Source organism: Lagopus muta, chromosome 18, assembly GCF_023343835.1.
Source record: "Lagopus muta isolate bLagMut1 chromosome 18, bLagMut1 primary, whole genome shotgun sequence".
NCBI lineage: Eukaryota > Metazoa > Chordata > Aves > Galliformes > Phasianidae > Lagopus > Lagopus muta.
Window position 1 is genome coordinate 10,709,616 of NC_064450.1, and position 22,105 is coordinate 10,731,720.

Sequence of the window (22,105 nt, forward strand, 5' to 3'; positions counted from 1 at the left end):
ATAATTCTGTACATCTTAGAAGTCCTATATTCTTACATAATACTCTGTAAGAGCACTTAACAGGAGTGTCTATCAAAGTGACATAAAATTATATATAAACAACAGTTTGGGCCCAGCCTAACATGAAAGCAACCTTTCTGAAGCTCTACTGTCTTGAGCAGCCAAGTATGTCAAACAATAACAAACATCTCCAGAAGGAGCATGTGAAAGCAGCGCTGAGTCCAGCATCTCTTATGGCACCAAAGAAGAGATGACACCAAATTTGGCATTACATACACAGACACCCTGGAACTCCTTAACCTCCATATAAACCTCAATCTAGGTTAGAAGAGGATTTAATGTAAGCCTAGATTCATTTGATAGCAGAGAAGGTAACAGAACTGAAAGAAGGAAGATGGTGAATTAACAGCCATCACAAATAATCCCATGCAGAGTGAGCAGAGAGCTGATGCTTGTCAGTGACTCTCCAAAACAGAAGAGATCTTACAAACATCAGTTCACCCACACACCTGCTAATTCAGTCTTTTGTTGTCACAGTCCAGAAAGAGCAGTGTTACTCAGAAAGGCACCATTATAACTCCTCTGTGGAAAAAAGAAATCTGCCTTACATGAATGCAGCGAAGCAGAGAACATGCTTGTCCAATCTTCAGCTCCATAAGTAGTGATGAAGCTTGAGACAAAAAAAATAGAACAAAGATCTCTACTGCAGTAAACTGGCAGAATAAAAATGAACACTTAAAAAACCAAAGAACATCTCATTAAAGTCTCCACATTCACAGAGTTCGGGGCTTTCTTTCATACTCCTACACACTGCTAGCAAAACACCAGTAAAACTAACAAAGCTGTCAACAGCCACGAATACCGCAACTGAACAGTTTGTCTGTGCTATTGGAACTACCAGAAATAAACGTACAGTATCCAAGCTTAGGATCTTTTAACTGTTATTAACTGTTAGAAGAAATCCACTGCATAAGGGGAAAAGAGCAAGCTTACTGTGAAAGTGTCTTGTGCTATGTCACTGCCCACTGGAAGTACAGCTGTAGGCATTCACTCTTGGCAGACTGCTGTGAAACAGGACACACTGCACACTACTGAACCTTAGCTCCATAAGCTTAACTAGGATAAGACGGGTAGGAACATAAGCACAGTCAAAACATGAACACAGTGAGTACACATTACAAGAGTTAACAGCTGCTGTTCAAGTAAGATCATCTAAGATTTCTCAGAATATCACTGTTTTCCACCTCTTGCCTTACTGAGTTTTGCTCTTAAAAAAAAAAAAAAAAAAAAAAAAAAAAAAAAAAAAAAAAAAAAAAAAAAAAAAAAAGGGAAGAGGAAGAAAAGGCTGCAGATGCAGCTAACAGCAAACTTTTATTTGCAATACAGTGCTGCAGATCAGGAAGGAATACAAGTAATTATAAATAGAAACCTCATCACTGCAGCCAACAGGAAACAATTCTCATGATCTTTTTAAGTGATATTTCAAAAAACATGTAGGTAACATAGGCCTCTTACACTGCTCCTACAAATAGCTTTTTTTTTTTAATAGCAGGTAAGAGCTTTTAATTTTTCTCATTTTACTATTCCTCTGGAGTCTGATATGGAGAGGAGTAAAACAGTATAAAACAGATAAAGTGAGGGAAGGAAGAAAACGGATTCAGTAGATTTTGCAAAGAATCAGAGTCTAAGCCTCATCAGCTGTTAGAGGACAAAACATTACTAAGGGTATTGGAAAGAAAAACATGTGGATACATCATCAGGAAGACATGCAGAGATGTTAAGTGTCAGCTCTAAACAAAAGAATAGAAAGAAGAATCAGTGCTCTGCACTTAAGATTTCAAATTAACACAATATAACAAAACAAACTAACCAGGTAAAACAGAAGTTAAACATATACAAGCCAGAACACAAAGGATAATAAATGATATTCACTCGGCACTCAATACCTCATAGCTTAATACATTTCACCTTCCTTAAGTACGTATTGTCAGAGGACAAGTCCTGATATCAGTACAAAACTATGTACAGTAAAAAGCACAGATATTTATCAGATCAAATCATTTCATTGAGTAAAAAAAAAAAATTAGCTTAGCAGAAATTTATTCTCACTTTCTTATTTTAGATTGTATAAAGAAAGTTCAAATACTGTAAGCTTCTCTGGTATTATGAAATACTTTAAACACTACATGACTCAATCATGAGAGATTACAACAACTCAATGACCATTTTGGGCATAAATTCTCAATGTACAACACTTGTGCAGAACCGGATTACAAACGACATTGCATTTGAAGATTAACAATCCTTCAATCCTTCAAATTTCAGCCCTTGACAGAAAACATTTAATAACTTTTAGAACAAGGAACAAACTTCCCTAAACGCTGTATTTGATCTACAAATTATTCTCCCAGTTATGAAGTATATTTCATAAAACTTTCTCTTATGTCATGAAAGAGAACACTATTTGAGGACAGAAGTTGTGAGTTAGTAAGGCTGTATCCATGTCCTCCATAGGTTACTTGAAACTGTATTGCCAAGTTAGGGCCAACTGCACAAAACCAACCCTGAACCTCAAAGCAGGAAGTTCAGAAGAGAAAGAAAAAGCTAAGGAAAAAACCGCTATCTTAGAAACTCACATTTAAAGCTCGACCCAAAAGGTTTAGAAGAAAGAAAAGTATTGATGCTAACCTGCCTACGGGCTAGTCACAACCTCACAACCTTTCAACCTTTGGAAAAGACCTAAAGCTACAGAACCCCTTTATGGAAGGTTTAAAACATATCCCAAGAGCCTTCCCCTCGTGCACACACCCCCACAGACACACCCCCAGACCCAGCTCTCAGGCCAGCTGGGGACCCAAGCAGAATCGCAGAATAGCCAGGGTTGGAAGGGACCTCAAGGATCATGAATCTCCAACCTCCCTGCCACATTCAGGGCAACCAATCTCCACATTTAAAACTAGACCAGGAGGCTGCTCAGGGCCCCATCCAACTTGCCCTTGAAGACCTCTAGGGACAGCAGCACCTGACCAAACTCCTTCCAGCAGACAACACAGGATCTGGTTCCACCTCTCCCGGCCCAGGCCGCCCAGCCAGCCAGAGCCTCACCTAGAAGCACGCACCGCCTCTCGGACTCGGGCCCGCAGCCTCGGCACTGCGGAGCGCACCGTGGAGCACGGAGAGAAGCGGAGCCCCCAGGGAGCGCAAGCCACGATAGAGAGGGCCGCCCTCCGCCAGCGCTCAGCGTCCTCTCAGCAAGCCGGGAAGCCAGGCCTGGAAAAGCCTTCCCATCACCGGAGGGGGTTGAGGACGGGGGGGAAAAAAATCGGCGGCGCGGCGCCGATCCGCCCCGCCCCTCCCCCCCCCCCGCACTCACCACGCAGCGCTGGGGGCCGCCGCCCCGCCCGAGGTTTCTCGCCGCCTGCTCGCCCCTCCAGCGCCGCCTCGGTTGCCGCCCAAGCTCCAACCCCGTCCCGCGGTTCCCCCTCCGCCTGCTCCGCCGCGGCCGCCGCCGTCCCCTCACCAACTCTCGCGAGAGCGGCCCTGTCAGCCACTCGGTGCTCCGCCCGCTGCGGATGCGGCGCCTGCGCACCCACGTCCCTCGTGGAAGACAGGCAGCGGCCTTCGCGCATGCGCAGCTCATACGGACGGGTGCCGGGACTGGGCTCCGTGAGGAGAGCCACGTGGGTGTAGCCTCGTGGGCCGAGGCATCGAGCCGTCCTTAGGGAAACGAGCGGCATTCGTAATACATTCGTTATCCCCATGAAAAGGAGGAAACCGTGGCTGCGGGAATTCCGACGTAAAACCACTCGGTTTTTTTTTTTTTCTTTTTTTTCCCCCCCCTCCTTCTTCTCTCCAAGATATATGCCTCCTTTATCTGTGCCTCTGCTATTCTGGAAGACAGGGAGGCCTAACTGCATGGTGTGTAACATGAAGTGCATTTGGAAAGTTACTGCTAGGGAAAATTACATGCCAGCATGAATGCTGTGCTCCTCAGCCTGTGTTGGAACTGAGAGGATGCAGAGCTGCACACTTGGTGCTCTATAACCATCTATGCCGAGCTCTGCTGAGGCACCCATGCTGAAAAACAATGCATTAAAATGTGTGCAGAGGGCAGAACCTAGACTGAGCATGCAGCTCATTCTAAGGTTTAATTATATGGCCCTCTTACAATTCTTTTAGCTCTAAGAGACTGTAATTGCAATACTCAATTCATCAATGAAGCAACTGCATAGAGAATATTTCCTCATGCTCTAGAGAGAAAAGCTATTTCTGAAACAGAGGCTTTACACTACCAATCCGAAAAGGAGCCAATTATACAATACATCCGCTTGCCAGTTTCCCAAAACAAGCAATGACCAGCCCACAAGCAAACTATAGAGGGTTCTCTCCTGCTCATTTTGCAGAAATCATTCCTCGCCCTCTGAAAAGAAGCTGAGATTGGGAATGTGGAGTCTAGGCATAGCATGTAACAAAGTGCAGAGCTCACACCTGGGCTCATCTAAATTCAGGATTATTCTGACTGAAGTCTGACTACATCTCAGTTCAGAGTACAGAAGTGATATTTTGTTTTATGACAGTTGTATATTCTCAGCCTTCAGTTAAGTCCTCCTTAAAAAAACAAAAACAAAACAAACACCAAACTGGTTCAATTCCTTCAATTCCCCTGAAAGGGGATTCACGGTTTTGTCCACACCAAGATAAGAACATCAAAATATATACTGTTACTTCATACAACTCTCCTTATAAACCATGCTCTGCAAACACTGGTAACATTTTCAATCTAAGTGTTTAAGCAGCTTGATGAGGATTCTTGAGAGGGTTGGTTTTTCTGTGTTTTTTTTTAAAACTTCATTTTAGTATGAAATTTGTGGTTTAAACCCTTAGAAAAATGTTTTCTCATCCTAGTAGCATGGTATTTAAGGGATTATAATTCTAATTTCTTACCAGATTTGGACATTAGGGGAACATATGAATTCTTCTAATACTTCAATCAAAAATTGGAAAGGGTAGAGAAAAAGAGCTTCGGGAGTTAAGGATGTTACGAATGTTTCAGACATTCTTTCTGAGGATGCAAAAGTAATTTACCTAGGATGACACAGACTGCTGAAATCAGAGCCAGTTTCTAAGATGTCTGAAGTCCCCACTGCTAGCACAGAGCTAGATTCTCTGGTTTCACATTTGACTTCAAAGGGAAGATTTAGAACTTCTTAATAAGCCCTCTATAAGTTAAATAACATTCACAGCAAAGTTACAGCAGGCACTTTTCACTGGACTTGAAAAACCAGATATGGCTAGCAGCTACCAGATGAACAATGGCTACTTTAAGAGGCTGTAGCTGCCTGACTTTAAAAGGGCAGTCCTACAGGACCAGATAAGCAACAGACTTCAGAAATAGCAGAGATCAAAGTGTATAGAAAAATGCTCCTAATAGAGATATACTTGTCTACAGATCAATTAAGGTCGGTTGTTCACCCTCATTGCAAGTCACTTTAAAGTGTACAACTTATTGTACAAATACCAGTGCAGCTTCACTGCAGCAAGAGCTGAAATACCAGCACAGCTGTAAGCTAGAGTGAAAGAGATGTTTTGCTAGAGGATCAATTTCAAATAATGTTGTGGTCCAGGAATAGCATGAATCTTCTATGACCATTTGTGGTGATAAAAATCTGAGAGTAGTTCTGAGTATTTTAAGTTTTAAGATAAAACTTTGTGCCTGACACTTCTTCAGGATCTTTTCTTAAAGACCTCAAAGCAGCCTACAGAAATCAATGTATGATTTTTTTTTTGCTATTAATAGATTTAAAGCTTTATTTTTGCACTACTAGCCATCTAAAACTTTAATTACATTTTTTAAAGGTAATTTTAATTTTTTATTTAAATTACAGTTAAAATTACTGCTTGGTATATGCTGTATTAATACAACTTTACTGATGACATGAGGTTTAATACTTGTAACAGCAGTCATGTTAATATTAGTTATTGAACACAAGCCTTAATGATATTTTGACACCACTTTTAACCTAAGCTACATTAATGTCTGCGTCTTTGCAATGGAATTCACATAAACTTCTACCTTAGAACTCAGAACTTACGTTGCATGTCATCTAGAAGCTACTTTCTGTCACAGCAAATCATGACCTTGGTGTACATCTTAACATAATACTCCACCAGACAAGCAGCTCTGGCATATATTTAGACACAGTATACAAATTTATATTTTTGTTACTATCATAGTGCTACTGGATGCTGCAAGTGTACTTCCTTGTAGAGCCAATGCAAGAATCTAAATATAAACCAGGAAGATTTCTGGACTGTTTCTTCTCATTCAAAGGAGTAAAAACATGACCTCTCGCTCCCGCTTGCTGAGGGCATCAGCACATACGACTTCAAAGGCAGGTTTGAAAACTAAGCATCATAGCTTGAATTGGAGCTCAGAGGCCTATTCCTCAAGCAAGAGAGCTACTGAACTTACCAAGGGTTCATAATTTGAAAATATTTGCTGTAGCTTTAAATCGTATCCATTCTCTTCGTTGCCAAAGAAATTATCAGCTTTAATGGAAAGAACAGAGCTAGAGTGGTCTCCAAGTTCTACATGCATTCGTCAATAAAGATAACTACAGCAGAACCTCTCTAGTGACAGTGCAAAACAGTAAGGGCCCAGTAAGCAGTCATCCCTTTCAGAAGGGCAGAGGCTACATCAAGGAAAATCCAAGCTTTGCTAGAAAACAAAGCACATAATCCTTTGTCTGCAGTGCTTTAATTCATCCTTGTTAAGTTGATGGGAAGTTTCATGAGACAAATTCTTTAAGGCTTCTAATCAATCGAGAGAAAAAAAAAAAAAATCATCTGAGTAGTTTAGATACTGTCAGTATCAGAAATGAAATGGGAATTAAATTGGGATATAATTGTCTGATTCTAGCAGAGGAAATCTTCAGCCTTGATGAACACCTAGCTTCCTTGTACTTATGATTCACTGACTTATCACCTTTTCAACAAGCTTTTGAAAACAAACTTTATTTAAGATAACATAGCTTAAACTTGCATTTTGTATTTCAGGCTGTCTTCTAAACCACAAAGAGGACTCCACTGTTAGAGCTCTCCAAAGAGCATCAATGTCCTTTCTGCAGTCTCGAAATTTGTTCCCAGCCTCATTCTCCTCATAGAGAGCTGCTATCAAGAGCTACAGTACAGTAAACAATGGCCAATAACTATGAATGTTAGTAACTGTCTTCAGTATTTTTTTTTTTTTGGTTAAAAACTGCTTCGGGCACAGAAAATTAAACACATTGCTAATATGTACCTTTCTTCCTCCAACACATTTCCTGACTTCAAAAAACTGCAGTGTTTTGTTAGTTTTTGAAAGCAATACTCTGGCTAGCTCAGCTCACCTTCAGATGGCTAAAGCTTCATATCACAATTCTGCATTATATCACTGCAGTTCACATAGCATGCTTTGTATGACTGTAGTTGTATAAAAACAACCTGATGTATGAACCCAGACAGAAGGCTTTCTCCTATTGAAAACAATCCAAGTAATCTGCTAACTAGAATGCAGAATAGCCTTACACAACTCAAGAAGGCCCTGATCAGTTTTCCAGCAAGCTGAAAACATAATACCAAAATACTGTTCTGGCAACTGTGGGAGAATTGATTTCCTATACATCTCAGAGGAACAGGGTGCAGCTAATAGAGGAATGCTAGGAATGTAAGTACAGCAAGGAGAGAATGCTGGGAGGGGGATCTGTTGCAAGAGCAACACCACCTCACACCAATCCATGGTGGCCTCAGTTATGAAAAATCAAGCCTGGGAAAATGACCACAAAACCCTCAACTACTCCATTTACTAGATGATAAGGTGTCCCAGAGCTGAAGTTGCTTAAACAAGTGTGCCTCACATGATAAAGCAAATGACCTACTCTAGAAAGACCAAATACATTGAAAGAGCCTAGCATCTAGGCTATAGTCTGAAATCTGTACACAAAATAGATTTGCAGATACTACTTACAGATAGAAGTATTAAAATGATTACCAAACAAGCTTGGTCCATTGGTGGATCTACCGCATTTAACTAGTATTACCACAGTTCCTTAAAAACCTTAGGAACTAGGTTTCTGGTCTACTCCCCCCTTCCCCCCCCCCCTCCCCCCCACACCTGTATCTGCAACACTGAGAGGCAGTGCTAACAAGAGAATCTGATCACAAAAGAATTTGATCTGTCCAAGTGTTTTTTCTGCGTCTTTTTCTTGAGAGCAGATAAGTGAATGGAGTGGACAACTAACTAGTTTGCTACATACAAAAGACTTAGTTTCATTGCAGTTGGCAGCTGTTAGCTGTAGATGCAACAAATATAAATATCCATCTTCTACAGATAAGTTCACTAGAAATCATACCACAAACTGATGCCACACTGTTCAACAGCACTGGGAACAGAATTGATGGCTCTTGACTTGTGAGCCTTCTTGTAACTATCAACTACTCCTCCCTGTTTAGAAACCATCCTAATGTTCTGCTCTGACTTTCTCACATACACTGACATTACTGCAATTGTTTCTGTGAATCTAAGTGCAGTAGATAAGTGTCACTACTGGAGATGCAGACAGGACAGCTGATCTGCCTGAACACTTCACAAGTACTCTTCAGATCTGTAATGAGTAAAACTGTGAAGCAGCTTAATCCCCAACAAGACAAACATGGACTGCTTGGACTTTAACTGAACAGAAAGAAAAATTAGCTTAGGCTCAGAACTAGCTAAAATAGAACTGGGCCAAAACAATTGCTCATGAGTCTTACAATAAAGCTCAGAGAACAAGGAAAAATATAATAAAAGCAGATTTTCTTCTACACCATGCATCACCACAGTCACATACAGAAGACAGAGCAAGACCTATAAAAATTACTATGGAGGAAACGCCACTATACCTGAGAACAGTGATAGCCACTGCAGGCATTAAGAAATTCAAGTTGGCTGGGATCACCTGGAGCTGCTTAAGCTCTGACAGAAGTCTGTAAAAGGGAAAAAAACAGATCCAGCTACAGTGTGCTATCTCCCTCAGTTTAAAAAAAAAAAAAAAAAAAAAAAAGCCTTCTGCTTTCTTCCTGCTCCCAATTTAGTCACCTATCATTTTCAAGACAACTGACAATTCCAAGCTAATTACTTTTCAGTCAGAAAGAAAAACAAAGATGTTCATTAATAAAAGGGTGAATCATGTTCTTTAGAGGAATAACCCACTTTTTTGTTAAAAAACACTGAGTTATGTACAGCTTCCCTACATATTAAACACAAGCTGGAAAGCAACATCATTTGGCTAAAATGAAATACTGTCTTCCCTTGAGCTTTTGAAGAGGTGTTGGTCAACTACTGCTTTTAAATATTTAAGACTCGAACAGGTTTTGTATCAATTTCCTCTTTTTAATTCCTTATAGCTATACAAGTACTAGAAATACAGTTAAATCCTAGCATCTGGCATCAAAGGTGCTGGGGGAAGGGACAGGGAAAAGGAAGTCATACAGCAATTGCTTCTTCTAAACAATACCAAGAAATTCACTGATTTAATTTTTATTTTGCACAACCATTCAGAAATGCTGCTCATCACATTGATTAAAGTTATATGCAACTTCAACACCTTTTAAAGAGCTTAATTTAGAGAAAGCATAGTTTTTTCCCCTCCACATACAGTACCTGCTTCGAAGTGCTCCTACTCAAATTCTCACATCTGCTCTACACAAAACAGCACACTGATGAGGACTGACTGAAATGCAAATACAGGGAGGCTAAGTAGCTCCCTTGGATTTGCCAGAGGCTGCAATTCATTCAGAAGCACAAGATTACTGCACAGGACGTCTCTGTCCATATGTTGTGGCCCCAAGAGGAGACATCATATCCCTGCACTGAAGACACAAGGATTTTCAGAGCGCACACAAGGGTTTGCATTAACTATTTCATTTCTTTAAATTCAATTCCTACCGAAACAATATTGAGGCCTTTGCATAGTGAAACAGTTCCACAATTGCAAGAGGCACAAGGATGTGGAACAAAGCACCCAAAGAATAGTTTTAATATTCATTTTGAAGCAAGTGTGGAAAATAATCCTAATTTGCAGGCAAAACTGACCCATCTGAACTTTCCATCCTGGAATACTACAATACCATAAAGATCCAGAAATAATCTTGGATACCTTTAGAACATTCATTCACAATTCTGTAACACAAAATGAGAGGATGATTACTTAATGTAAGATGAACAGAGCATTCTCTTACAGAAAAAAAAGTCTTTAAGCCAAATATCTCAGATTTGAAAAAAATAGTACCAGGTTATTTTATCTCAAGTATTCAACAGCATTTTGCTGTTCAGTTTTCCCTTTACTATCAAGTACTAGAAATCATGAGAGCTTGTTCAATGGGTCACCTTTTCTATTTCTGCATCTCCTAGCAACACTAATTCAAGGGTATTTCTACTCCTCCAAGCATCCTTGTAATACTGTGTTTTGATAATGTTTTTCACTTAAATTCAACATGCTCTACAAACACGAGGTTTTTAAATCACTCTGAGATGAACAGTTAGATCAAGTTTACCAAGGAGCAAATAAAGACACAGATTAAGTATCCCATCTATTAGCATCCACAACTGCAGGGGAAGTTCTATTCAGAACACAACAGTGAGAAAAAGCAGCATTTATTAGTGGCCTGCTTGAGACCTGCAGGGAACCTGCGTTTAGAACCAAGTAATCCAGAATCTGTTCAAGATTCTTTACTGTAACCTTTTCTTTAAAGCATTTTACTAATTAACTATTTTATTGTGGTGGTGGAGAAACAACTTGAAGAGGAACAAGATGCTCACACAGCACTAAGCCCAACTCATGATCTCATGTTACTACAACTCCAGTAAATCACTTATCCCCTTCCCCATACTGTGTCTAAACTACAGTAGAAAATCCCCTAGACCTGCCACTATTCCCTTTTAAGGAACTGTAAAGGCTTACAGTGTCACTCATGTGTACTGGAGTTCCATTTTTCTTTTCTGGTTCTAGGAGACTGTTCTGAGTAACCAGAAGCTCAGGAAAGCCCAGAGTTCCACAGTCATCTTCTTCTTACTAAGCCTTATAAGGTATTTAAAAGAGCTGCAAACAATACTATAGAACTCCTAAAATCAAATGTACATTCAGTTCAGATTATGTCAAAGGTGCAGAGAGCACACTCTTAAATCCCACTTTCTCACCCAAAACGTAATTGCAGGCAAAACAGCGCAGAGCTCTTTGTTTGTGCTTTTACACAGTAACGTACACAATTCCACTAGAGTGTGGCATCTGCACTTCAGCACGCCAATGAACATCACACTTCTGTAGAGAAATCTCATATGGGAGCGGCACATCACAACCTGGATATATGAGCGCCGAATTACAGGAAGGGAATAAAGACAGAACATAAACCTTTCCAGTTTAGCTGCTCCACCATGCATTCAGAAGACAGAACCCAAACTCCGCAGGCAAAGGCAGAGTGAGCCGTCTCTGCCTCACACCCGATTTCCTTTCCGGATTGAGCAACGGTTCAGATTTCTCCTCAGATTACCGGCTCCACGCGCCCGTGCGCTCGCTGCCTCACGGCCCCTTCCGCACTTCCATTCGGTCGGTCGCCCTACGACATAAGCAGCTTCCGCAGTGGGAGATCAGCACCCTCCCTCCGACACTCACGGGGCAGACGGGCTGTTGTCCCGCTGAGGGAGCCCGGCGCTCGGGGCTCAGCCGCCGCGCCTCAGGGTGACCCGCCGCCAGAGCGTCCTCTTGGCTTCGCGCGCCACTCTGATCTCACCAATCAGAGAACGGCGTACGGCCGACAGCGCGGGATCCCACCAATCAGGTACCCGCTTCTTGAGGCAGCCTCGAAACGCCACCGCGGGTCCCCAGCGCCGTGGCGGCCCGCTTTGCCAGTGACCCTGATGGCGGCCCCGGCGGCGCTGGGGGAGGCCAGGAGGGCGAGCGGCTTCCCCGCTGAGGCGGCCCGGTGCGGCTGGTGAGTACAGGCCGAGCGGCGGCGGCTGGGCTCCGTCCCGCCGTGGAGCGAGTTCGGGAGGGCCCGCGCTCCCGCAGCTGGGATTCCCCCTTAGCCCCGGCCCTGTCGGGAGGCCCGAGGAAAGCTCTCCCCAAAGCTCGGGCCGGAGGCTCCCGCGCAGCACCGTTCCCCTCAGAGGAGCGTTACCTAGCGGCTTATGAAGGAGATGGGAGAGAAAGAAACAAATCGCAGAAAGCTCCGGCACGTGGTAGTTCTAAGGCATACCCGGCTGTGCGCTCCTCTCGCAGGTGGGGCTGCAGCCGGGCCCACCCGTACGGAAGGAAGCGCTTCAGTGCCCACCCTCACCGCGGGGCGGCCAGCCGCTGCTCCGCGTCGGGGCTCACGTCTGATAATCGGCTCGTACTTGATAACTAACTGAGTCTTATCAGCACCTAAAGTTACCAGACCGGCAGTGCACGGACCCAGCATTATCCATCTATTCTCCTGAAGCAGCTCCAAGTAGTAGAGCTTCCCACACACATACTTTCAAAAAAGATGAAGCCCATGGCAAAATTACTTGAAATCCTATTATTTCTTACAGTAATTGTAGAAATCAAGTTCAGAGTGGACAGCACAGTATGCACAAGAAGATGCAATAACATTTACATTCCAGGTTCCTTAAAAACAAGTTACAGTGTAAACAAACTATTAGCAGCTACTGTACTATGTTAAAGTACACATCTTGTTCAAATGGAGCAGAATTTAAATAACCTGGAAAGCATAGGAGTCACATTTTAAGAAATCTGTATAATACAGACATACGTGCTGCTGGCTTTATACAGGCATCTTGTGCTCTTTCGGTTAGTACTTTTCCTCTGTCATCTTCTATTCAAGCACATCAACACATACTTTTAACTCGAACACTTTGAATAAGTGTATTGCCAACATTTTATCTGATGAGAAGATTAAAATATTAGCAGCTTTAGCCTAGGTCCCAGGAACAAATATTGGCAACACAAGCAGAACCTAGAAAACTAAACTTTTCCATTTAGTCTTCATATTACATCTTTAACTGTTGAAATTTGTATTTCTTGGATGTCACCCCTGTTTCAGATACATTTTTGTCAGACTAGCTGCTAGAAGACACAGCAAACACTGCTAAGATCAAACTGCTCAAACAAGAGCCACCCTAGAAGTGAGCGCTTATATACCCCCGTGACTGGTGAAGCTTGCTGTGAGCCATAGGGGATTGGCCAGAAGACAAGTCCTTTGGTAGGGTTGTCCAAAAACAGAGGCCTGCCTAGGGTGTGAGCATCACCGTCCTACCTGTAGAACAGAGTTTGGTTTGTCACATTTGGATTTTTAACACCTGTAATTATATATGGGACCACTTGTACCTCATGGAGCACTTGGGATCTCTGTCCAGAATACTCGTAAGTGAACAGTGGAAAAAAATTTGCTAGTGAGCCACACACAACTTTTCTGTTCTCTAGTCATAGTAGAACAAGTTAGCTTACTACCATGATTCTAGACACAGTTATTCATCATAAGATTTTAGTGGAACTCATGAAAATAGTAAAATACAAAAGTCTATTGAACTGAACAGTGCATTTTCCACTTAAGAGTAGTATTTTGTTTGAATGAACGTATGCACGTGATCACCCTAACAGCCTTCAGATGCTGTGCTTATTTTGGGGGAATTCTCAGAAAACATTCTTACCACTATGCTGTTTGTTAATGTTCTACTTTCAAAGAAACAGCATTTCTTCCAACAGCTTTTTAGCAACACCAGATAAAGTATTCACAGGTAGACCAATAGTCATATACAGAAAGAAGAATGGAACTCACCCAGCTGGTGAATGAGCTCTCTAGCTATGCAGCATTCCTTCCCAGAAAATAGACTGGTCTAAAAGATATCTATCTAAAAGATATAAAAGATATATATGGAGTGACGGCATTGGTGGATGAAGGGAAGGCGACCGATGTCATTTACCTGGACCTGAGCAAGGCCTTTGACATGGTCCCCCACCACATCCTCATCTCCAAATTGGAGGGAAGTGGATTTGATGGGTGGACGACCCGATGGATAAGCAATTGGTTGAAAGGCCGCAGACAGAGGGTAGTGGTCAATGGCTCTATGTCCAGGTGGAGGCCGGTAACAAGTGGTGTCCCCCAAGGGTCTGTCTTGGGACCGGTGCTCTTTAACATCTTTATTAATGACATCGATGAGGGAATTGAGTGCACCCTCAGCAAGTTTGCTGACGACACCAAGCTGAGTGGTGCAGTTGATACGGTGGAAGGAAGGGATGCCATTCAGAGGGACCTCGACAGGCTGGAGGGCTGGGCTCAGGTGAACCTGATGAGGTTCAACACGGCAAAGTGCAAGGTTTTGCATTTGGGCCGGAAGAACCCCAGGCACCTGTACAGGCTGGGAGGAGCGGTCCTTGAGAGCAGCTCGGCAGAGAAGGACCTGGGGGTCCTGATGGACGAGAGACTGAATATGAGCCAGCAGTGCGCTCTGGCAGCTCGAAAGGCAAATGGGATCCTGGGCTCCATCAGGAGAGGGGTGGCCAGCAGGGACAGGGAGGTGATTGTCCCTCTCTACTCGGCTCTTGTGAGGCCCCATCTGGAGTACTGTGTCCAGGTGTGGAGCCCTCAGTACAAGAAAGACATAGAAGTTTTGGAAAGGGTCCAGAGGAGGGCGACTAAGATGATCAGGGGGCTGGAGCACCTCCCCTATGAGGACAGGCTGAGGGAGTTGGGCTTGTTCAGCCTGGAGAATAGAAGGCTGCGGGGTGACCTCATTGCAGCCTATCAGTACCTGAAGGGAACCTACACCCAGGAGGGGAGTAAACTCTTCAAAAGGGCTGACAACAGCAGGACTAGGGGAAATGGTTTTAAGTTGAAGGAGGGAAGATTTAGGTTGGATGTTAGGGGGAAGTTCTTTACTAGGAGAGCGGTTAGGCCCTGGAACGGGCTGCCCAGGGAGGTTGTGGATGCCCCGTCCTTGGACGTGTTTAAGGCCAGGTTGGACGGGGTCCTGGGCAACCTGATCTGAATGTGTATGTTTGGTGGCCCTGCTAGGCAGGGGGGTTGGAACTACATGATCCTTGGGGTCCCTTCCAACCCAGGTGATTCTGTGATATCTTCCCTTCAGTAGCTGGCCCCTGGGTCCAACCCTTCTGGTCACAGGGGAAGCACAGGTACACATTGCCTGCACTCCCTAGGCCAGCTACACACCTTCACCAGGTGCTCAATCTCCAGTTCAGTTTGTGACTTGTAACAATTTGCCTACAGTTAAATGTCTCCAAATGACAAACACTGGTGTAAGAACTTTTTTTACTTAGATTTACTGTGAGCAGTTATACAGTCTTATTTATAAAGTGAAATTAAGAGAAAAAGCTATGCTTTTCTCTGTGAGTCAGTGTACATCAGCAAAAAGTTTGCTTGAAGAGCCTATAGATACAACGTGGTCTTTTTAATTTTATTTTGGGCTGCTGTGTCTTTGCAGTTTTCAGTCGTTTAAGTGTTTGTTTGATTGAGGTTGTTATAAAATCCTGCTTACTGTAATAACCATTGTCACGATGAATGACAGCTATCAGTTTTGCAGTGAATTCTTCATACATTTGCTGTAAAATGTTTTAGTTGCCATTTAAGATACCATACCACAAAGCAGATGACATCATCACTCTGCAGAAGCTGGAGAGGCCCTCACAACTTTTTTTTTGGTTGCATTTTTCAATTTCAGTCCTTTAATTGTAAATACTCTTTGTATAATCAATGAATATACAGATGTTAATTATGAAATAAACAAGAGAGTTTGGCTAAGCAGGTTACTATTCCAAGAAGAGAACAGATAGAGAGCTTACCCTTATCCTGGGCTCACTGTAAAACTCCAAAAGAGAGATCTGCCGGAAGAGATCCTTTCCTACCGGCAGTCAGCTCTTAAATGAGTGTAGGAGAGTGCAGCCAGGCTCCACCCTTTCCAGCAGCACAGGTGAATTGCCTTCACCTGTGCTCCCATGGCTGACTTAGTGCTTGCCTCAGGCAGTCAGTCAGAGGTTCAGGCCGTGATTCAGCAGTTCCCATACGCTCTTCTTTAAAATCTATTCTTCCCAAGAAAGAAAAACGAAGATAATTAAACTCTTTCAGATATTTTGTTCCTCAGCTTGGGGTGGCATCAACTACTGTGGGTAGAGCAAGGTAGACTAAACTACTTTGATCGTTCTTTTGATCAGATCTGTTAATTGCTTATCAAGTCACCAGAGAAAAAAGGAAAAAAGGTGTTCTTTCAGTTATGTAGCATTTTGTTTTACCCATCTTATCTTTCAAGTAAATTGGTACTCTCACTGAGGATATTTACTTGAGATAAAGACTGGTGTGCCAAAGCTATGCCTTCCTTCCCTACTCCTTCCTTGTAGCTCAGCTCTTGCTTTAAGACACCAACATTCTTTGGAACAAGTCTAATGAACAAGTTCTTTGCACTGAAGAAATAGGGAAGGAGTCTGAGATCTTTTTTCCTTTTGAAAGTTCTCAGCAAGTACTATCTCTCCAAAAGCATACTTTCAGTTGGAAGACAAATTTTAAAGTGAATTTCAAGTTTAACCTTGCTCCTGAGTCAAGGTAGAATAGATCTCTCTCTACTTCCTGTCACCTAGCAAGGTGCCATGTACACAGCCATGTACAAATGAGACGTTTGGCCACTACTGAGTTGATAATACTTAGCACATATACAACACCAATTTAGAGGATTCACCTTACAAATACTCATACGCTTACTTCACAGTTTCTCTCTGATGCAGATATGTATATCCGTATCAGTAATATGAGGTTATTGAGGCAAAGAATGTTTAGCTGGTCCAAATTTTTACAAGTTGTTATTTTTTTGCAAGCCAATACTGAAGCCAAGAAGTGTTGCTGCCAGCTCCCTTCTGTGTTCTCAGTGGGTCTCACATCAGTTGACACTATCACTTTATGCATCTCTGAGAACCCATATGCCAGCAAATGTGCCAGTGTTGCAAATTAGCAGACAGACATCAGCTCCTCATGAGTAGGAAGTCCATATGTTTCTGCTGATAGCAAAACAATGGGCTCTATCTAAGCCATGTTTTCCTAAGGCAGCTGCTTTTTTGATTATTATAGGTTCCCTCTTGTTTCTGTTCTTGATGATGGATTGGAATTCTGTTATTGAGAAATTCATTTTTGAAAGTTTCACTGAACATGAAGATGTGTTCAGTTTCCCCACCATATTTTATAGTCTGTTCTAGAGAATCAGTGATTGAATGCTGTGGGGAAAATTAAGTCGATTTGCTTTTCTCCCTAAAGACTCCTCGAATGTGCTTTTTTTTCCAAGTGTCTGTAGTGGAGAGTTAGAGTGAATGAATGCACATCTCTGCACAGCTGTACACTGTTCATTGCCTGCAGAATGCATAAACTGCTTCAGCTCCTTATTGTGTGAAGCCATTTTCTGGGTGTTTGCAAGACCTCTGTGATGCGTATGAGGTTTTAGTTGCTATGGCATTTGCAAACAACCTTGGAGAATATTTATTCTGGTCAAGTACGTATTTGAAAGAAAGCTTGCAAGTCACAGTTTACATGGCTTCAATACCAATTCTAGTGTAGAAATTTAGGAAAGATATTTCTCACTATGGTTTGTCTTCTTTAGCATCACTTGACCTGAAGCTAATTTTGGAGAAGCCCTGAGCACATGTGATGATGAAGCATGCATTGCTCTGATTGCTTTTACAAGCTCTTAGTATATCGCTCATTTTAACAGGTTTTGATTTTATCTAGATAAGAATTATCTTTCTAACTAGTCTTTCCTTTTTAGCACTTGTGCTTTGTATGCTGCTTCCTAGCACTGAAGGACTTCAGGGTGGTATTCGTAAGCATGCAAATGATGTGCCTTGAACTTTAAGGAATGGCGTGCTTTGCATTCAAGATCACGTTTCAGTTTGGTGCTTAAATCAGAATGTCATTTGCTGTAGTGTAGCAAATCCTGCCTCCTGCCCAATTGTCTCCCTGCATGGCCCCTACTGCTGCTAGCGATACAGCACCAAGAACAAACAGCTGAAGATGGTTTTACTTGCTCTGCTGTTGTGCCTGTGGCTTCCCAGTTGCCTGGTCATGTCACTGATAATTATGATTCTGAAGTGCAGATCCAGAGAGAAAGACAGGCATGTAATTTTTTGTTTGAATGTGTAAGGACAAGGCACACAAACCCCTTGGTAGATCTAATGAATCTTCTGCTGGGGATGGGGTAAAAAAAAGAATCCTGGATTTATTTCTTAGCCCTCTCATTGTTAGTGGCCATCTTCTCCATCTTAAAATCATCTCATCTTGCCTTGCCTTATATAGAAATGATGCTCAAGTTAAAAATGGGATACTGATGCTCTAAGCTGCTGCGTGCAAACATGCAGAGTTGTGTTTTCCTCCTTCCAACTCCCAGCACTCTTTGTCAGCTTTGCTCCTGTAACTTTATCTGATCCTCTCTTTGCAGTTGCTGATTGGCCTGACTGGGATACAGTGTGCCTGAAAATAGCTCTGTTCCCTTGATGTGTGCATATTGACAAGAGTCACAGAACAGAGTAGAGCAGAGTCCAGACTTGTGGCAGATGGCAGATAGAAAACTGCACTTGCAGACATTAGTTTCTGTACTGTAAGCAGTTCTTTGATAAGCAGAATACTAAATACTTGCTGCTTCCCAGAATGCAGGGGCAGTACTTGCCTGCAAGAGAGGATATTTATATCTAACTTCAGCATGGCAGTAGTGGCCTTCTGAGTAAGCTTTGGATGCCTTTTATTTTCCTGGAAATTATGTAGCACCACAGTATTCAGAAAGTATTGTAGAATCATGTCATAGAATCATAGGATGGATGGGTTGAAGGAACCCTTAAGATCATCTAGTTCCAATCCCTTTTGCTATGGGAGCAGGGGCACCTCGTGCTAGATGAGGTTGCTCAAAGCCCCATCCAGCCTGGAAGATTTTTTGAACGCTTCCAGGCAGGGAGCATCCACAACATCTCTGGGCAATCTCTGGTGAGACATTCTGTTCCAGTGTCTCACCACCATCACAATAAAGAGTTTCTTTCTAATATGTGGTCTAAATCTATACTCTTCCAGTTCAAAGCTATTTCCAATTTTCATGTTGTACGTGCCATTACAAAAAGTCCCTCCTGAGATTTTCTGTAGGCCCCCTTCAGGTACTGGAATGCTGCTATAAATTCTCCCCATGGAGAGGCGTGCTATGGGAGATCAAGGAGCATATTGTCTAGAAAAAGTTGGGAGCTCCAGAGCTGCTTCCTTCAGCTAGAGTCAATTCTGCTTTAATTCTGCTGGAGTTCCCATGTGCTACAATAAAAATGGTCTAGTTACTAGCAGCGTAACTCTATCAAAGATTGGGAATGCTTTTCTGCAAATAGAAGAATCATTACTGCAGGCTTCATTAGAGCTTAGCTGGATAAAGCTCCCAGTTGATAAGAAAAGCAAGACAAATAGCTATGGGTAGCAGCTTGCTCCAACACCTGGCAGAATCCAGAGTCTGGTCAGCTTTTTCTGGGGACTTGCCTGACAGTCTGTCAGGGCTTCAGCAATGCTCTCACCCTGAGGCACAGAGAACTTAATTCATCTCCTGTTTCCAGTTAAATGGGATCAATTCTGTGTAAAGAGGGAGATGCTGTACTGTCGAAAGCACTTTTCCAATCCCCAGTTCTCCTTTTAAAAAACCATTTGAATTATGTGACTTCGATTACTTTCTTGTCCTAAAGGCAGTGATATTGGGAAATTAACTGCTTCCCCTTCTATTTCCACAGATGGTGATGTGGTAAATATAACCAAGCTCATCTCTACCTAGGAGACATTCTTCCCTGAAAAGCAATCCTCTCTTACTGGACATGCTTACAGAATTGCGTAGCCATGGACCTCAAAGAGAAGTGTCAGGTAGGTGTCCTGATAAGAATCATGCCTAACCTAAACGTTGAGTCTTTCATTATTTTGAGCCAAGACTGACCACTTGGTGTTGTTGTGTGACAATATAATCCATGGTTAATACAAAAATTGAGACTTCTGTCACCTTGACACTCATCGAGATGTACTCACTTGCCTCAGTAGGAAAGGTCTGCTGCCAGGTTGTCCAGCAATGGCAGAGTGCTGTTCCGTAAGAATCACCTCCATTGTTATATCAACATTCAGTGTGGTGAGATCTAGGTATCTTCAAGTGGTGAACAGATCTGTGAGTAGGGCTTTCAAGATACAATGTTGTGATTTTTTCATGCACTCACAAGTCAGCTGTGGATTTTAATGGCTTTTCAGTTTTGTTTTAGGAAATGTCAGTTAACCCAGGTGATGCATTTGGGAAATTCATTTCTGTTTGATGGATTTACACATGGCTTGGCCTGGCAGAGGCCAGAAATTGTTTCCCCACAGAACTACTTAAATATGTTGAGTTGTAGGGTGCGAATACTCACTTTTCAATCAGTACCCTTTACAGAGAGTCTCAGTGAAGGTGAGAGACTGAATAGCTTACAGAAACAACTCTAATGCCTAGAACAAGTCCTCTTTAGGCTGAGACTGAAGCACCATGGTGGAACAACATAGATGAAGTATATCGTAGAATCGGGAAATCATAGAATGGCTTGGGTTGGGAAGGACCTCAAGGATCATCCAGTTCCAAACCCCCTGCCAGAGGCGGGGTTGCCAGCTGCTGGATCAAGCAGTAGATCAGGTTGCCTAGGCCCCATCCAGCCCGGCCTTGAGCACCTCCAGGGATGGGGCACCCACAGTATCTCTGGGCAACCTGTTCCAGCACCTCACCACCTTCTCAGTGAAAAACTTTCTCCTCTAAATCTCCCCTCCTTTATTTGAAAACCATTTCCACTTGCCCTATCGCTACACATGTGAAAAGTTGATATCACTCCTGTTTATAATCTCCCTTTAGATATTGGAAGGCCATAAAGATGTCTTTCTGCACCCTTCTCTTCTCCAGACTGAACAAGCCCAGCTCGCTCAGCCTGTCTTCACAGGAGAGGTGCTCCAGCGCTCTGATCATACTCATGGCTCTCCACTGGACCCTTTCTAAAAGCTCCACATCTTTCCTGTGTTGGGGGTCCCAGATCTGGACCCAGTACTCCAGATGGTGCCTCACAGGGGCAGAGAGTAAGGGAGACGATCACCTCCCTTGTCCTGGCCACTGCTCTTCTGATGCAGACCAGGATACAGCTACTCTCAAGTTTTTCTCCCTATCTGTATGTGTATCTGGGGTTGTCCTGACTTGAGTGCAACACCTGCACTTGGCTTTGTTGAACCTCATTAAGTTTACACAGCCCCACCTTTTGAGTTTGGATGGCATCCCTTCCTCCTGTTGTATCAACTGCAAAACTCAACATGGTGTTGTCCACAAACTTGCCAGGAGTGTACTTGATCCCATCACCTGTGTCATTGATAAAGATGTTAGAGAGTACCAGACGCAAGACAGACCCCTCAGGGTCACCACTCGTCAGCACCCTTTGCCTGGACATGAAGTCATTTACCACAATCCTCTGTCTTTGACCACCCAGCCAATTCCTTATCCACCAAATAGTTCTGCCTTTAAGTCCATACCTCTCCAATTTAGAGATAAGGATGTGGTATGGGACCATGTCAGAGGCCTTGCTCTGTTACTGACAAGTTGCTTTATTTACATTCATTTAAGTCTCCAGAAGATGCAGAGCCACAAGAAACACTAAGTTGGAAAGGGGCTGATACATGTATGGTATGTGAGGATTTGCCCAGTATTGTAGTTAGTGTTCCTTTTTTTCTCCCTTACTTTTTTTAGTTTGTGACAAACTGAGTAGGTGAATATAGTGAAAAGAGTATGTAAGAAAAAAATGTACCATTAGGACATTTTGTTCTTTTCTGCAATTAAAAATTGTTGTCTAGGAAACAAAGTACTCCACAGAACTATGAAGAATATCTTTTTCCTTTTTTCTCCTCCTGCTCTGTAGTGAATTGACATTAAATATGGTGGCTGCTTCCTTTCAAGATTTGAGAGCTTTGTGAGATGACATACCAAAGTATAACTCAGTGCCAACGTGAAGATGATAACTCATTCTTTCAGGAATTGTCTTAGATCAACGTTGCATCT

General features: G+C 42.7%; 2 protein-coding genes across 8 annotated transcripts in view; one reads left to right on the plus strand and one right to left on the minus strand.

The window, feature by feature from the left end:
• The window catches only part of GRB2 (growth factor receptor bound protein 2), a 47,619-nt gene extending 35,402 nt beyond the window's left edge, over window positions 1-12,217 (minus strand). For 2 of the 7 annotated variants that reach the window (XM_048965127.1, XM_048965121.1), the window contains exon 1: window positions 11,427-11,537. The gene's annotated coding sequence lies outside the window, so the exon portion shown is untranslated. Of the gene's footprint in view, window positions 1-608; window positions 671-3,105; window positions 3,299-3,373; window positions 3,490-11,426; window positions 11,538-11,687; window positions 11,710-12,192 lie in introns of those variants that run through there. The other 5 variants (XM_048965123.1, XM_048965124.1, XM_048965126.1 and 2 more) reach the window with 5 other exon arrangements.
• The window catches only part of TMEM94 (transmembrane protein 94), a 47,555-nt gene continuing 37,322 nt past the window's right edge, over window positions 11,873-22,105 (plus strand). Inside the window, exons 1-2 of the mRNA XM_048965105.1 lie at window positions 11,873-12,006; window positions 19,797-19,923. Of these exons, the coding sequence (XP_048821062.1) occupies window positions 19,900-19,923 (24 nt within the window). The 5' untranslated portion in view covers window positions 11,873-12,006; window positions 19,797-19,899. The remainder of the gene's footprint in view (window positions 12,007-19,796; window positions 19,924-22,105) is intronic.